The sequence below is a fragment of the Xenopus tropicalis genome, chromosome 3, assembly GCF_000004195.4.
Source record: "Xenopus tropicalis strain Nigerian chromosome 3, UCB_Xtro_10.0, whole genome shotgun sequence".
Lineage (NCBI taxonomy): Eukaryota > Metazoa > Chordata > Amphibia > Anura > Pipidae > Xenopus > Xenopus tropicalis.
Window position 1 is genome coordinate 47,575,750 of NC_030679.2, and position 17,075 is coordinate 47,592,824.

At 40.2% G+C, this 17,075-nt stretch overlaps 2 protein-coding genes across 3 annotated transcripts; one reads left to right on the plus strand and one right to left on the minus strand.

Annotated features, from left to right (window-relative positions):
- The first annotated feature begins 524 nt into the window (after positions 1-524).
- LOC100135120 (uncharacterized) lies at positions 525-11,102 on the plus strand. 2 transcript variants are annotated; one of them, XM_012958523.3, is made up of 7 exons: positions 525-753; positions 1,534-1,660; positions 3,112-3,207; positions 3,881-4,000; positions 4,093-4,161; positions 9,847-9,954; positions 10,709-11,102. In XM_012958523.3, the coding sequence occupies exons 1-7, from the start codon at positions 730-732 to the stop codon at positions 11,014-11,016; spliced, it is 852 nt and encodes a 283-aa protein (XP_012813977.2). In that variant the 5' UTR covers positions 525-729; the 3' UTR covers positions 11,017-11,102.
- Positions 11,103-12,693: 1,591 nt separating this feature from the next.
- On the minus strand, positions 12,694-14,710 carry higd2a (HIG1 hypoxia inducible domain family member 2A). Its single transcript, NM_001171849.2, has 2 exons — positions 14,543-14,710; positions 12,694-13,103 (listed from the first exon to the last, which is right to left on the minus strand). The coding sequence occupies exons 1-2, from the start codon at positions 14,649-14,651 to the stop codon at positions 12,928-12,930; spliced, it is 285 nt and encodes a 94-aa protein (NP_001165320.1). The 5' UTR covers positions 14,652-14,710; the 3' UTR covers positions 12,694-12,927.
- Positions 14,711-17,075: the final 2,365 nt, after the last annotated feature.

Consider the following 17,075-nt stretch of genomic DNA (forward strand, 5'->3'; position numbering starts at 1 on the left):
AACACCAAAAAATGAAAGTGTATAAAAGTAACTAAAATATAATGTGCTGCTGCCCTGCACTGGTAAAAGTTGTGTGTTTACTTCAGAAAGTCTACTATAATTTATATAAATAAGCTGCTGTGTAGCCATGGGGGCAGCCATTCAAAGGAGAAAAGGCACAGGCACATAGCAGATAACAGATAAAACACTATTGTATTCTACAGAACTTATCTGTTATCTGCTATGTAACCTGTGCCTTTTCTCCTTTTTCCAGCTTGAATGGCTGCCCCCATGGCTACACAGCAGCTTATTAAATAAATTATAGTAGTGTTACTGTAGCAAACACACCAGTTTTACCAGTGCAGGGCAACAGTGCATTATATTTGTATTACTTTAAAGCTCTTTTATTTTTTGGTGTTACTGTTCCTTTAAATGAGACCTTAACACAGGATTATTATTGAATAAGTGCCTTACAATTAGACGGTCAGTAGGTGGCAGTAAAGCACTTGGAACTTGTTCTTCACACACAATTGGTTCGCGTCTATAGTACCACGTGGTTATAGTCACATGACACACAGATAACAGCTTGAAAGTCGGAGACTGTGTAATTAAATAGTGTGTGTTTGTACACCGATGCGCCTACACTAATTTACCCCATGCCCGGGTGAAATCCCTCTTATATCCCTCACTGGCATCCCTTGCTGGGTAACCTGCTGACAGAAATCCGCAGCCAGTATCTACCGATCGGCTATGGCTGGAAATGCGTTCCCTAAGGTAAGTAATTAGGAATTCCTGCTTTATACAGGTAAGCAGGGCCTCATTCCCTGTAGGCTCGTTCCCATCAGGCCAATTTTTCTTATTTACATTATGAAGCTATGTAACCAGCAGTTGGAGCTGCCACTTTTGTAGAACAATACAGCATTTCCTATTTATGTATCTTCCCTATTAATATCATTAGGTATACATTATATTTTTAAAGGCCAGGCAGCAACCCTGCTGTTGCTGAGCCCTAAAGCAGAATTATTTTATACCCCCTGCCAAATATTGGCATTTTCAATACATTTATATGAAAAATATAAGAGCCATTGGGCTGAGATTTTGGAACATGGCTTCTGAGGGGGTAGGACTTGAAAAGCAGCTATGCAAAAGGACTATATTGGTTAGAAGCCGTCTCTCTCAGCATTCTGTTCAGCCCCCTGTAGCTAAACTATGATACCTTGCATCAGTTTTCCTCTGTTGACTTGTTAAGATCTGACCTGGAACAGTTTATAGCCCGCCATATGTTTTTCTGACCACCTATGTGTTGATCCAAATTAGGCTGAGTTAATCTCCTGGCCCATGGCTGATAATCAAACCATAGCAGGATGCAGACCCATCAGAAGAAGACTGTATCAATGGTCGTGTCCTCTCGCTAAAGGATTTTTAAATATGCCTGATCTCCATCTGCATAGTCCATTAACCTGCCAACTTGTTATTCTGGCTTGAGCCAAAAGAATGAAATGAGAGAGACCACTGGCTAAGCAATTACTTTACTTTCTTTGCTTTGTATTTTAGGTCTGTGTGACATTCAGGAATCTCGCTGCCTGTATTGCCACAGAGGACCTGGCAGCTTTAACAGAGAGGGATATAAACATGTACAAAGATGCCATGCAAGAAATCCACAAGACTCTCCTTTCTATGGGTAATGATCCATATATAATAAGATTTGTGTATTTGTATTTTCTTGATCATTTGGATGCTTCAGTATCAGACCAAAGCAAAGGGATATTGCCAATAAGATGGTCTGTATATTAAAAACTACAAGGCCAAGTCTAAACAAGCTCAACTATCTTTTGATGGTGATGTTGAACATGGCTGTAAACAAAACCAAGTTTTGTCCCAAATTAGTTGCATTTGTAAGAAATTCTAAACCAAGTCCAAATTTCCATGTCATAATGCGCTACTCAAAACTCACACTTCTGGTCCCCCCTTTATTGCATTTCTAAGTGCTCAAAATGAATCACTAGGTCACCTTGCAGCTACAAGGATAGAGCTGTGTTGGTTGTGTGCCTACTGAGCATTCTCAGAAATGCTGCTGTTTGCCAATGACTTGCAGTCTATTTTTACATAGTTTTTTTTTTTTTTTTCAAGACAGCCCTTGCAATATCATCACATATATATGACACACGACCCATGAATATGTTGATTTCCTTATAAATGATGCTTAGTGATTTCTAAAGTTGTAATGAGTGCTTGGTGATATAATTTTTGTCACATGATTAAAACTTGTGCATTATTACATTAACATTTATTTATAAAGCGCCAACATATTCCACAGCGCTATTATAACATAAAGATTCCCTAGTTGTAAAAAACAAGGGTATTGGAAGTCAGCTCAGAGTTTCATTTGCCTGTATAAAAGCACTCATCCTTTATGCCTTTATATTATCATGGAACTCCTTGGTGGTTCCACCAAGATATAATGCATTAGGGCTTGATTTCTCTGATTTAACATTTTCACCACTTTTTTTTTTTTTTTTGAAAAACAAGTTCTACTATAGAAAGATGTTTCAGAAACTATAAAAATGTTTAACATTTCAGAGACTTGCCTGGTCATTATATAATCTCTTACAATGAGGCATAAAGCTTGAATACATTTGTACGATATTAGACTTGGACTTCTCCCTGTCTAAGCCTGATTTAGAACAGGGATCATGCAGTAACTTATGAATAGGACTGTATAGGGTCAGACTGGGCCGCCAGGCCGCTTCTCCCCTGATGCGTTAAATTTACGCGCTCGGGGGAGGACATTGGGTGGGGGGCACCTGCGGGGGGGACACAGCGCAGGCACCTGCAGGAGGGCCCCTGGGGCGGGAGACACGGTGGGCCCTTCCCCCCCCCCCCCCCCCCCCAGTCCGACCATGGAACTGGATCATGTTTGCAGTGTCTAATTGACAATATACAATGCAGGCAGGGGGCAGATAAAGGTTTGCTCAGAGCAGATAGATAACATTACACTCAGTGCTAATCATTAAACCAAAACACAGATAGGCAGCAAAAGGAGTGGAGAGGTCGGCATACTATATCCTTTTATAACAGTCAAGTGACCATGGACCATAAAGACAACATTAAAATCTTGTGCTTTCATTTTAGGTCACAGAATTCTAAATCCTGAAATTTTAATGTTTACTGAAGAAACAGAGAATTGTCAGGCCACAAAGAAACAAAAGCTGAATGCCTGCATCCATAGTAAGACAACTTTGTTTGCATGTTTGGGGAAAAGTGTTGTATATTCAAGGGAATATGTTTATATAAAATGTCTTCTATATCCTAGTGGTAGGAATGCAACTTTTGGATTCCTCTTGTTGCAGAACTAATGTCTCTGACATTGCCTAAAGATTGGATGCTGAGAGTGGGAGTTTTTCCATCACAGACTAATTGTGAAACACACAATCCCTGTTATTGGCTATGTAGCATGTTTTTGTCATGCTTAGTGCCCTAGCAGATGGGGTGCTTTTATAGCCTGTTTGAAATCTCCCCTCCCACTGGTGAAAAAGCATGAAGATACTTGCCCCTGCATTTATTTGAATCAACACATGTAAAACACTTCATGCAGCAATCCCAGGTAATCATGCAAAGATCCAGAAGAAGCTATTTTCTTTGCTGTACATAAAATGTTTTCTAGTGAATTCTAGTGAATACAGAAGGGCAGGTATTTTCAGTGCACTTTGCCACCCATAGGAGAGTGGGATGAACACTCATAGAACAATTCGGTAATGTTAGTTATAATTATTCATCATACACCATTATAAATCAAGAGGATAAATGTTATTAGAATGTTTAATTTTTTAAAGTGGTGTGTGTGTGTGTGCATATGCAATGCATGGCTTGATTTGAACATTTGTTTTTCTTTATGTGCTAGAGCTAGACAGTACGATTCAGGCTCCGGATATTATGCTGTTGGTTGAACATGAGAAAACAGTTGGTGTTCTACATCATCAAAAGAATAAAGAAAGAGGGAATGTTATGTCCATGGTGCTGTGTAAGTAATGTTTGGGGGGTCAGGGTTTACCAACTCCGAGTATTAATGTCTATTATAAGTATTACATAGCACATCTGTTTCTTTTCTTCCAGCAACTAAAGAGGAACAGGAGCAGGGCTCTCCTACTCACAGTACGCTTGAAAGCACAAACATCCAGGAAAGTAAGTGTGTAATGTAAGATTGTTCTTTTGGTCAGGTGAGAATAATGGTGATTTGCCTGAATAAAACAACATTTTAAACGAAATTACAAACAGGTTTAAGCCATTATCTAGCCATGTACTATCAATGTGCCTCAATAAATACAGAGCAATTTGAAAGAATGGGCTGCATTTCTAAATTTTCTAAACAGTTACTAGTCCAAATGTAAAGCTGCCTAATCAGTTGACATTGAACAGTATACGTAATTTCAAATAAAAATTTGAAGAAAAAAAATTAAAATAAAAAAAAAATGTAGAATAAAGGATGAATAGTTTTTAATGTCTAGGAGTTTTGTATTTTGGCTATGAATGTCCCTCCAGTATAGCATTTATTTATTAGTTCACCTTCACGTTAACTTTTAATATGTTTTAGAATGGCCAATACTTTTCAATTGGTCTTTTTTTATTATTATAGCTTTTAAATAATATATCTTCTTCTTCTGACTCTTTTCAACTTTCAAATGGGGGTCACTGACCCCTGAAGCCCATAAAGTATTGCTCTGTAAGGCTACAATTGTATTATTATTGCTACTTTTTATTATCTTTCTATTCAGGTCATCTCCTATTCATATTCCAGTCTCCCATTCAAACCACTGGTTGCTAGGGTAAGTTGAACTAGCAACCAGATACCTGCTGAAATTCCAAACTAGAGAGCTGCTGAACAAAAACTTAAATAATTACAGAATATCAATCTGTACATCATACTAAAATACTAAAATAAACTAAATAGACCATTATTCCAACACCATAGATTTGAGGCTTTGGGTTTTACTTTGATATACAATGCTTACTAAAGTATTCTCCCCCTTGGCATTTTTCAAGTTTACAGAGCATGCCTACAACTTTGAAGATGTATTTTTTTTCTTTTTTTTTTTATTGTGAAACAGACAAATAGAGAAAATGTAATTCTTACCTGTAGGTAATTTTCTTTTCCTTTAGTCTAAAGGCAGCACAAGTGATTTATAGCACATGTCCTGCTTTTTGGACAGGAAGGGAAACAGCCAGAACCTCCTCTATAAGTCCCCGCCCCCTTGCCAGCAAGTTGCGTAATGACTAGCAATAAAAACACCACCCCAATGCAACAATCTTTATTAGGGAGGGAAACCTGTGCTGCCTTCGGACTAAAGGAAAAGAAAATTACCTACAGGTAAGAATTAAATTTTCTCTTTCCATTTACATCCTCAGGCAGCACAAATGATTTATATAGCTAGAAGCACAGAAGGGGAGGGAGAAGAGTCAATTACTGGAAGACTGCTTCAAGGACTTTAGTGCCAACCGATAATGCTTGGCAAAAGTATGGAGGTTGCTCCATGTAGGAGCTCTACAGATTTCAGCTGGTGACACTTCTGCTTTTTCCGCCCATGAAGTAGAGATAGCTCTCGTAGAATGAGCTCCGATACCTGAAGGAGGTTCTCTTTTCTCCAGTCTATAAGATTGACAATAGATTATTTAATCCATCTTGAAATAGAAACTATAGAAGCTTTCTCTCTTTTCTTCTTACCCCAGAAGAGAAAAAAAGAGATGCTCTGACTTCCTAAAGTCTTTCGTTCTGTCAATATAAATACGAAGACATCTGCAAAGATCCAGGGTATGGAATTTCCTCTCTTCCTCATTCTTAAGGTCCCCATACACGAGGCGATTTCACTCGTTGTGCGACGAACGATTATATCGACAAATGATCGTATGGCGATCCGGTTTCCATACGATATGCCATCCACGGCAACGATAATTTGCAAAAGATTTCATCGTATCATTATCGTAAAATACGTACGATCGTACATCTACGTACGATCCAATGTCGTGGCGGAAGCGGTATTTATTTATGTTCATTGACTTCCGCTGCTGGCAATTATGACATGCGCAGAGAACAATCTTTCGAAGACAAATGTCTGACACTTACACCAACTGGCAGACTTTATCGTTAAACGACTAAAATTTTTAAACCTGGACGATCGAATTTGGGGACAATAATTTCGGGTCGATTAGTGGGCCGACTATCGTTTGCACACCATCAACTATACGATAACTTAACGATAGTATCGGATCGCTCGGGAATAGGTCGTTTGACAGTAAAAAATCGGCCCGTGTATGGGGGCCTTTAGGTCCAGGAAAAAATAATGGAAGAATGACTTCTGAATTCGGATTAGCAACCCTACGTGCTGATATAATTGTAGTTAGAAATATAACTTTAAAAGAAACTTCGAGTAAAGGTTCAAAGGGAAAAAACTGTAAGTCTATTAAGCACTAGATTAAGGTCCCAGGAAGGTATCAACATTCTCTGTGGTGGCTTTAAATTCATAACAGCTTTAACAAATCTTTTCACATGAGGATTTGAATGTAATTATTTCCATAAAAGGATGACAATGCTGAAATTTGAACTTTCAGTGTGCTAGGAGACAGATCCTTGTCAAATTCATTCTGAAGGAACTGTAAAATTACTGGAAGATCAATAACTTTAGGATCCTTAGAAGCAGTCAGACACCATTTCTGAAAGACTTGCAATGTCTTGCATAAGATTAAGTCGTAGAAGGTTTCCTGAAAAATTGTAAGGTTTTTATAACTCCTATGGAGAAACTTTGTCTTTCTAGCATCAAGGAATCAGCCTCCAAGCTGTCAGCTTCAGTCTGGATAGTTCTTGACAGACAGATCTTTCTTCAGCAGTAGAATCCAGAAATTGCCCTGGGAAGCTTGAGAAGGTCTGGAAACCAGATTCTCCTTGACCAGAATGGTAGAATCACTGAAGCCCGATCATAGCTGCAATTCGCTTTGGATAAGTCTCTATGAGCTTGCCACTGGGATTTTTGCCCATTCCTCAAGGCAAAACTGCTCCTGCTCCTTCATGTTGGATGGTTTTTGCTTGTGAACAGCAGTCTTCAAGTCTGACCACAGATTCTCAGTTGGTTTGAGGTCTGGACTTTAACTAGGCCATTCCAACACATTTAAATGTTTCCCCTTTTAACCCCTCAAGTGTTGCTTTAGCAGTATCCTTCAGGTCATTGTCCTGCTGGAAGGTGAACCTCCATCCCAGTCTGAAATCACAGGCAGACTGACACAGAATATCCCTGTATTTAGCACCATCCATCTTTCCCTCAACTCAGACCAGTTTCCTAGTGCCTGCTGCTGAAAAACATCCCCACAGATAGTGTTCTTGGGGTGATGGGATATATTGGGTTTGCACCAGACATAGCATATTCCTTGGTGGCCGAAAAGTTAAATTTTAGTCTCATCTGACCAGAGCACCTTCCTCCATACATTTGGCGAGTTGCCCACATGCCTTTTGGCAAACTCAAAATGTGCCTTCTTATTTTTAACATTAAGTTATGGCTTTTTTTGGCCACTCTTCCATAAAGCCCAGCTCTGTAGAGTGTACGGCTTATTGTGGTCCTATGGAAATGTACTCCAGTCTCTGCTGTGGAACTCTACAACTCCTTCAGGGTTACCTTCTCTCTGTGCTGCCTCTGATTAATTCCTGGTCTGTGAGTTTTGGTGGGCGGCCCATTTTTGGCAGGTTTGTTGTGGTACCATGTTCTTGACATTTGAAGATGATGGATTTGATGGAGCTCTGGGGGATCCTCAAAGATTTGGATATTTTTTTTTTTTATAACCCAACCCTGACTTCTCAACAACTTCTTTGGAGAGCTCCTTGGCCTTCATGGTGTGATGCCTCTTGCTTGGTGTTGAAGCCTTTGGGGCCTTTCAGAAAGGGTGTGTTTATACTGACAGATCATGTGACACTTAGATTGCACACAAGTAGACTTCATTTCACTAATTATGTGAATTTTGAAGGTAATTGGTTGCACCAGGACTTTTTAGGGGCTTCGTGGCAAAGGGGGTGAATACATATGCACATGCCAATTTTCAGTTTGTTTTTTTTTAAATGTTTTTTATATATATTTTTCTCATTTCACTTCACAGACTATTTTGTGCAGATCCATCACATAAAATAAAATTAAGAAACCTTTAAATTAGCGATGCTCCGAACCTAGTTTTTCAGGTTCACCCGAACCCACAATCCGTGTTTAGAGATTTGGCCGAAAACCGAACCCAATCCCAATTAGCATATGTGTGTTTGTGGCAAAATTAACCCTTCCAAATCCTAATTAACATATGCTAATTAGGATTAAGTTCAGCCAAATTTGAACCCTGCTAAAAAAGGCAGAACACCAAACCGAATCCTGGATTCGGTGCATCCCTAATTTAAATTAAAGTTTAGAATGTAACAATACATGAAAAATGTCAAGGGGGGTGAAAAATTTAGCAAAGCACTATATGCTACACTGCATGTTTACTCAAAACAAGCAGCATGCTGGCTCATAAGTTTCAAGAAAAGTTCATCAGTGTAATACCATCAGTGACTTTTTAATAATAATTAGGTAATGTGCCCTGCCACAATGTTTAAAACATTATGCCAGTGATGTAAATGGCACCACGGTAGTTATACCCTATGAAATCAAAGTACAATACTCCGTGTAGAACATTCCCAGTTCAGTGCTTAGGCAAAGCTAGGTGCCTACATGTTACTCTACGTCAGTGCTGTCCAACTTCTACGGTGCCGAGGGCCGGAATTTCTCTAGCATACATGGTAGAGGGCCGCTAATGGAAGCCAGTTTTGACCACTCCCCTTTTTAAAAACCACACCCACTTAAAACCACACCTATTTTATCACAATAGTGGTAGCACAGCAAAATCCCAAATGCTTGGTCCTTACTGTGGGGATATCAACAGTCATTCTTATGTGAAAGAATTATGTCATATTAAGATATACCCTTAAATTCCATATGCCTCCTCCTCCCCTGCGGATAGCAGAGCAACCCCCAGTACATAATTACACACCTTAGGGACCATTTAATGGCTATTTCCAACTGCTAACAAACTCCCACAACAAACCCCTGCCAGGTTCACCTCCCACAGGCAGCATAGGGCAAGCAGAGTATGGTACACACAGGCAGCACTCTGCCTGTCCTATGCTATCTGTGTGTGCCATACTATGCCTGCCCTACCCTGCCTGTGTGTGCCATACTCTGCCTGCCCTACCCTGCCTGTGTGTGCCATACTCTGCCTGCCCTACCCTGACTGTGTGTGCCATACTCTGCCTGCCCTACCCTGACTGTGTGTGCCAAACTCTGCCTGCCCTACCCTGCCTGTGTGTGCCATACTCTGCCTGCCCTACCCTGACTGTGTGTGCCATACTCTGCCTGCCCTACCCTTCCTGTGTGTGCCATACCCTCCCTGACCTATGCTGCCTGTGTGTGCCATACTCTACCTGCCCTATGCTGGCTGTATGTGCCACACTCTGCCTACTGTACCTATGTCTGAGGTGTGAAGAAGTGAACAATGGGAGTGATTACAGCCTGAGCCTGAGGTGTGAACACTGCAGGGGGTGAACAATGCAGGTATTAAAAGGTGTTAAAAACACAGGGGATTACATTTTTAAACAATACAGAGTGCTTACAGCCTGAATCTGAGGTGAGAACCATGCAGGGGGGCAGTTAATCTCAGTACTGATACCATTTAATGCTTACTCAAAGGTAAGCCATCAAAGCAGCCAGACAGGTGGGGGGCCACACAGAGGGGGGTCGCGGGCCGCCAGTTGGACAGCACTGCTCTACGTAATGATTTAATCAATCACCTTTCCCAATTTATTAGCAGACAATCCTGCCATATCTATTTTCCCCCTACCTGTTAAAAAAGAAGAGGAAGAAATGTACCCTGTGTCTGCTTGCCCATGGAGAAGGGCATTCACAGAAAAGGATGCAAGTAAGAGATTTTACAATATACAAACATTGCATGCATCGTTATGTTGGTGAATAAACCCTTTGCCCAATTTTAACCTTTATTTCCTATGCTAAAGAAGGAACTAAATCCACTTACACTTTGATATGACCTGTTTCACATCATGGTTCTTCCAAGCCACTGTATAATGAACCTAAGGGCTTTGGCACACTAACAGATTAGCCTCCCGTGATAAATCTCCTCTACCGAACTTTTTGATAAGTGGTAATGGATCCCATACCTGTACAGTGCTCTCTCTACCTTGAAACAAGTGACCCTGTTTATTGGGGAGGGGGTAGCACGTTTAGTGGAAAAAAATTCAGTTAGTTTCATAATATGGATATTTCTTTTAAAATTACAGAATAAAGGCTGAACATTCAAGGCCTATTTATTGTGATCATATCTAGCCATAGTATGTATGTGTGTATAATATATATAAATTTTGTATACTGCAAATTTAATTTGTAAACAATTCCAACTTTTTCTTTATAATGAAGACCTTCAATTGCCAGCTTAGTTGCTCTTTCCTTATATCGGTAATGTCTCTTCAGTACTGGAGACCAAAACTGCACTGCTTGTTCCAGATGAGGCCTTATCAGTGACCCACTTTTCCTTCCATCAATCTAAACCCCTAAATACAGGACAATACCTAGCTGATTAAACCAAATATGAAAAAGTATGAGCTGGCACTCAAAAAATTCCAATTATGTTATCTTGTGACTTTTTTTTTTCCTTTCAGGCCCTGCCAGTTCCCAGATGACTAGAGAAGAGGAGAAATCTGCACCCAAAAATTCAGCTAAACGGCCTTCTACCATTTCGAATAGACGTACTAAAAACAATGTTTCCTTCAAGAGAACACTAAACCTCATCCATGAGACTAAACCAAGTTTTAAGTGCACTTACTGTAATGAAAGATTTGAAAAACCGCACAGTCTTAAAGATCATGAGAACATCCATTTTGACGAAAAACCGTATAAATGTACTCAGTGTTGCAAATCCTACAAATCGAATGCACAGCTAATGGTTCACCAGTGGAATCACAGGTAGCAGTGGTAGCTTCAGAACGAAGTAGAATTTGTGTGCAAATCTTCCTCTTAAAGCAGCTTTTATAATAAAACAAGTTTATTTGCCAACATGTGTTTACAAGTAAATGTAAAGGGAAAATAGTTAAAATTGCCTACTGCTGAGAAAGGACCACCTACATGTTATTTTTGTTTTTATTAGACCAAGTTACTATTTGTATCACCAGTATCCATGGTGTAATTATTGGTTTTAAAATGTAACTCACTTTTATTTAGTTGTTTTAAATCAAGAGAAACTCAGACTGCGTGCCAGTTAAGGTTATATTGGATATCCCTGAAAGTTACATGGATGAGATTTGGGGTGAACACCCATTTGTTTTCCTGTATCATCAATATCAGACCAATAATGCACAACAGGCATCTGGGCACACCATGAAATTAGGTGGGGGGGGGGGGGGGGGGGGGGGGGCTGTTTATTGGTGATCAGAGGCAATCAAAGCTACCATCACCATTCCCAGGGCTGGAATAGTGTAAAGGTCTACACCTTTGGAAACACCATCTGGCAGTCTGATGAAAAAGTGTGGGTTTGGTAGATGCCAGCACTATCTGCCTAGATGAAGATGTATAATGATTGGTCCTGTTTTTTCAGGGTTTGGGGTAGGCCTCTGGTTTAAAGTGGCAGTATACCTCCTTTTTATCTTTAGTTTAATGAACAGGGCATAAATATGTATGGTTTTTGTTACTTCTTGTACTAAATAATGCAAAATTTGAGATTAAAGTTGATTCTACTTTTTCACGCACACAAGCGCAAAAAAAGCTGTGTGTCTATACCCCCCCCCCCCCCCAGTTACAGCCTGTTAAGTTTTGAGCTAATGCACAGGTCATTATACAGAGGCTTCTCAGTGGACTTGTGAACAGGAATACTGAGGTCCTTTTTTCTGTATAAGGCTTTGTTATACAAAACAACTTGGTGCAAAGCTTGCAAATCAGGTAAATGATAGCTCAGGATGGGCGGGGAAACCACACAATAGCAGTCATTTCTTCAGCAAAAAAAGAGTCAAGGTAGCTTGTAAATTGCAGATTAATAACATTCTATTGTTACCGATGTTCCCAAATTCAGCACATTCCTAACTGCCAATGAAAAGGGGCTAAAATCTCCACCGGTATGACAAGTTGTATATTGGTTTTCATGTTAGTTATTTTCAGTAGTTGCATCCAAAATTCCAAGGGCCTCATGTGGCCCCTGCCTATTAAAAAGGGCTCTGTATATTTCATTTTGCAATAAATCCATGCAATAATACATTTAATTAAAAAAATCATCATAGAGAGTGGCTGCTTGCAGAGTAAAAAAAAGTGCACTATGGGCATAGTAGATACTTACCCTTACCAGCAAGGTAAAGCTTATAAAATAACCCGTGTTACCCCTACTAAAATGGCATCCATGTGTTCTTTTAAACATGTGTGTTTAAGAATTACAAAAGGCTTACTGCAGTATCCATTTTTTAACTTGACTTTTCTTGGAATCCATATCATTATTGTGTACATGTGTTTAAAGAGAGAAAAAGAGAGCTGGGTATGGCAAACATTTGTTTTGAATGCACAATATGTACAACTACAGTATAAAGTTATTTAACAGTGTTTCCCTTCAGGATAATTCATGAGAAGCTGGAAACGTATTCCAATATTCAGGGCCTTTCAAGAATAGTTATTGACATACTACTTTAATGAAGAGGCTTGGTGTTTGAAATATTCTACATAGAGATTTATTATTATTAACATAAAAAAATGACCACTTTCTATAGTCTCAGGTAACAGTCCAACCTGTGCCAAAGCTGCATTTCTTGAAACCACTGAACAGTTTGTGTTGTAAGCATAAGAATTGCTCTGATTCAGGCATCGCTTTACATCAGTTGCTACTTGGTACACTCTTTATTTCTCACTTGGGAGTTATGCGAGGCTTCATGGCAGTCATAACCACACCGAACATGATGGCAGCAACTGTAAATCCCTGGGCAAGGATACGGGTGCGCATTAGAAGCTGAGACTGCTGGGTTTTACCTTGCTTGAAAGATATGAGGCCATAGGTTAAAGCTCCAGCTGTGGCAAGGCACCCTGGGAAGAGCAGAAAGCAATATCAGCATGAATAACAAAACCTGACTATACTACATACCAAGAGAAGTACAGGTATGGGACCAGTTATCCAGAATGCTCGGGACCTGGGGTTTTCCAGATAAAGGGGGTCTTTCTGTAATTTGGATCTCTTACCTTAAGTCCACTGAAAAAATTATTTAACAGCAATTAAACCCAGTATTATTGTTTAGGATTAATTATATCTTAGTTGGGATCAAGTACAAAGCACTGTTTTATTATTACAGAAAAAAAGGAAACCATTTTTAAAAATATGAATTATTTGATTAAAATGGAGTCTATGGGAGATGGCCTTTCCGTAATTCGGAACTTTCTGGATAATGGGTTTCCGGATAAGGGGTCCAATACCTCAGGTACAGGTATAACAACCTCCATCCAGAAGCCCATTATCCAGGAAGTTACGAATTAAGGAAAGGCTAACTCCCATAGACTCCCTGCTAAAATTGTGTCCTTTTTCTCTATAATAGTAATAAAACAGTACCTTGTACTTGATCCCAACTTTGTAAATGTAATTTACATTTATCCATGTGTAAAGGTATTTTCAGCAGCAAAGCACCCTATGTGCCATTGCCCTAAAGACTTGGACACTTACAAATGCTTTATGTAAACATATAACGCTAAAAGCTAGCCTTACATTATAAGATCTGCTCGTTTGGTTGCCAAAAGAGCGGATCTTTGCCCCATATGCCGATATCAGGCTAATCTGATCGTTTATGAAGCAATTATAAAAGGTATGATTTCAAAGCAACATAGTTAACGGTAGCCTGCAAATTGGAGCTTGTTTTTGCTTTTCCCACAGTCATACTTGATAAAGGGCCTAGCCCAAAACATGTAGTGTATGTTATTAACCTCCCCAATAAAACAGTAAGGTTTCCTGCCATGACTTCTTTCTACGCTATTGCTACTTATTAATTAAATATAAAAGTTACTCGTGAAGCCAATAACTAGACTGGGACCAAAAAATAAAATCCCTTGGAGAGCCACATCTGACCCAAAGGCCTATTACAAAATGGTAAAGTAATAATTTTTGCTTTATGTAAAATAAAGCCACATCTATACAACATATTATTATACTATGACATACACAGGACCAGTATGCCCTATAGTACTGTAAGGCTTAGGATCAATAGCATGACTGTGTATATGCAGCAGGCACCCCGGTAATTATTATGACATACACATGGAGCAGGGTTGCACCAATATGCCTGCTGCCATGTACTAGAAGAAGGTAACACTATGGTTCCATTAACTAGGGGCCTGATAATTCAACACTAACCCTATGAGTAGTGTCATTTTAGTGCTGGATAAGTTCTAATAACTCTCCATTAACGCCTGAGATTGAGACAGCAGCTCACTGTGATGCGAGTTGTCCCCCACCCTAAACGCCCGCATGTCACACTCACCAATAGGTACAAATGGGTTCTCCTTTACTTTCCTTATGAATTTGCTCTTAAAACCCTCATCGCCGTACGTACTGCTGGGAGTAAACCCCTCAATCTCCGGGTGCGCCATATTACAACTTCCCGGCCTCTGCCAGTTCCTCTCACATACACACAGTCAAGGGCAAACACACTCCCGCAGGGCGGACCTCAGCCACTCCTTCAACCAATGAGGAGGTGGTATTCAGGTGACTCAACCAATAGAAAGCAAGCAAGGGAAGGCGTCATAGCCCGAATAAGTAAATGGTGTTTTTTAACCCCTTGGTAGGTGGAGAGAAGTGCAGAAGGTAGGTGCCCAAGTGATAGAACATGAGGAAGATGGAGCAAAAAAGCCAAATACATAGTTATGCCTATATAATAGAAGCGTTTCAGTAAAGATACTCTGCTTGGTCTTGCTGTGCCAAGTGACTGTCGTCACCATGTAGAAAACGGTGCTTTTCAGATTTGTATGTATCTTTTCCCTGATAAAATGGGTTCCCCATATTTCGCACTTACACGGGGAAGAAAATACAGCTTTGTATTGAAGACTGACGTCTGAGGAGTTTTACTATGTTAAGCGCCTGCGCCAAACCCAACCCGAATGTGTGCTGCCTGCAATGTAAAAACATTCTACCCTTCCTTCATTCTACCCTTGCTTCATTCTACCCTTCCTTCATTCTACCCTTCCTTCATTCTACCCTTCCTTCATTCTACCCTTCCTTCATTCTACCTTTGCTTCATTCTACCCTTGCTTCATTCTACCCTTCCTTCATTCTACCCTTGCTTCATTCTACCCTTCCTTCATTCTACCCTTCCTTCATTCTACCCTTCCTTCATTCTACCCTTCCTTCATTCTACCCTTCCTTCATTCTACCTTTGCTTCATTCTACCCTTGCTTCATTCTATCCTTCCTTCATTCTACCCTTGCTTCATTCTACCCTTCCTTCATTCTACCCTTCCTTCATTCTACCCTTCCTTCATTCTACCCTTCCTTCATTCTACCTTTGCTTCATTCTACCCTTGCTTCATTCTATCCTTCCTTCATTCTACCCTTGCTTCATTCTACCCTTCCTTCATTCTACCCTTCCTTCATTCTACCCTTCCTTCATTCTACCCTTGCTTCATTCTACCCTTCCTTCATTCTATCCTTCCTTCATTCTACCCTTGCTTCATTCTACCCTTCCTTCATTCTACCCTTGCTTCATTCTACCCTTCCTTCATTCTACCCTTGCTTCATTCTACCCTTCCTTCATTCTACCCTTCCTTCATTCTACCCTTCCTTCATTCTACCCTTCCTTCATTCTACCCTTCCTTCATTCTACCTTTGCTTCATTCTACCCTTGCTTCATTCTATCCTTCCTTCATTCTACCCTTGCTTCATTCTACCCTTCCTTCATTCTACCCTTCCTTCATTCTACCTTTGCTTCATTCTACCCTTGCTTCATTCTATCCTTCCTTCATTCTACTCTTGCTTCATTCTACCCTTGCTTATCAATGCATGCCAAAGTATGTTTTGCACATGGGAGTCCTGTCATTTGCGCATTAGCCAGGTAGCCAAACTGGAACATTCTGTCATGAACTCCCTGTTCTCCCCTGTGAGATGTATGTTCTCTATGCATATTGCTGCTGCTTGTCACTGTGACTCAGCCCTTTCTGCAAAGTTTTGTGTTCACAGACACTAGAGATTCTTTTTGGGGACTGACTGATAAAAAAATTTAAAAAAACAAGCAAGCATTTTTTTCATTTATGTTCTCTACTTTTGACGGGTACTAAAGACTGGTGCCTTAAATCAGTATTGTCCAGTGTTGGACTGGCCCTTAAAATCCACAACATTAGTTTATCTCAAGAGTCTTTTAATTCATGGACAGTGTCTGACTGGTATTCATGGACAGTATCTGACTGGTATTCATGGACAGTATCTGACTGGTATTCATGGACAGTGTCGGACTGGTATTCATGGACAGTATCTGACTGGTATTCATGGACAGTATCTGACTGGTATTCATGGACAGTATCTGACTGGTATGTCTGACACTGGTGCTGTCCAACTTCTGTGGTAACGAGGGCTGGAATTTTTCTGGCCTACATAGTGGAGGGCCGATAATAGAAAGCCAGTTTTGACCACTCCCCTTTTTTAAACTGCCCCCACTTCAAACCACACCCATGTTATCACAAGAGCATGCTCATATTAATGTGGTAGCGCAGCAAAAACCCAAATGGTTGATGCTCACTGTAGGGATATCACCCTTCATTCATATGTTTTAGAATTATATTATGTCATATTATGACACACCCTTAAATCCATATGCCTCCTTCCATGTGGATATCACAGCAACCCCCAGCACATAATTACACACCTTAGGGACCATATAATGAGTATTTCCAAATGCTAACAACCTTCCAGAACAAACCCCTGCCAGGTTCACCTCCCACAAGCAGCATAGGGCAGGCAGAGTATGGCACACACAGGCAGCACAAGACAGGCAGAGTATGGCACACACAGACAGCATAGGGCAGG

Coding starts and splice junctions, on each gene's coding strand:
- higd2a (NM_001171849.2), bottom strand. CDS start 14,651: ATGGCGCACCCGGAGATTGAGGGGTTTACTCCCAGCAGTACGTACGGC. Junction 13,104..14,542: donor GAACCCATTTGTACCTATTG/GTGAGTGTGACA, acceptor TGCTCTTCCCAG/GGTGCCTTGCCACAGCTGGA.
- LOC100135120 (XM_012958523.3), top strand. CDS start 730: ATGGCTGGAAATGCGTTCCCTAAG. Junction 754..1,533: donor CTGGAAATGCGTTCCCTAAG/GTAAGTAATTAG, acceptor TTTGTATTTTAG/GTCTGTGTGACATTCAGGAA. Junction 4,001..4,092: donor TGTTATGTCCATGGTGCTGT/GTAAGTAATGTT, acceptor CTTTTCTTCCAG/CAACTAAAGAGGAACAGGAG.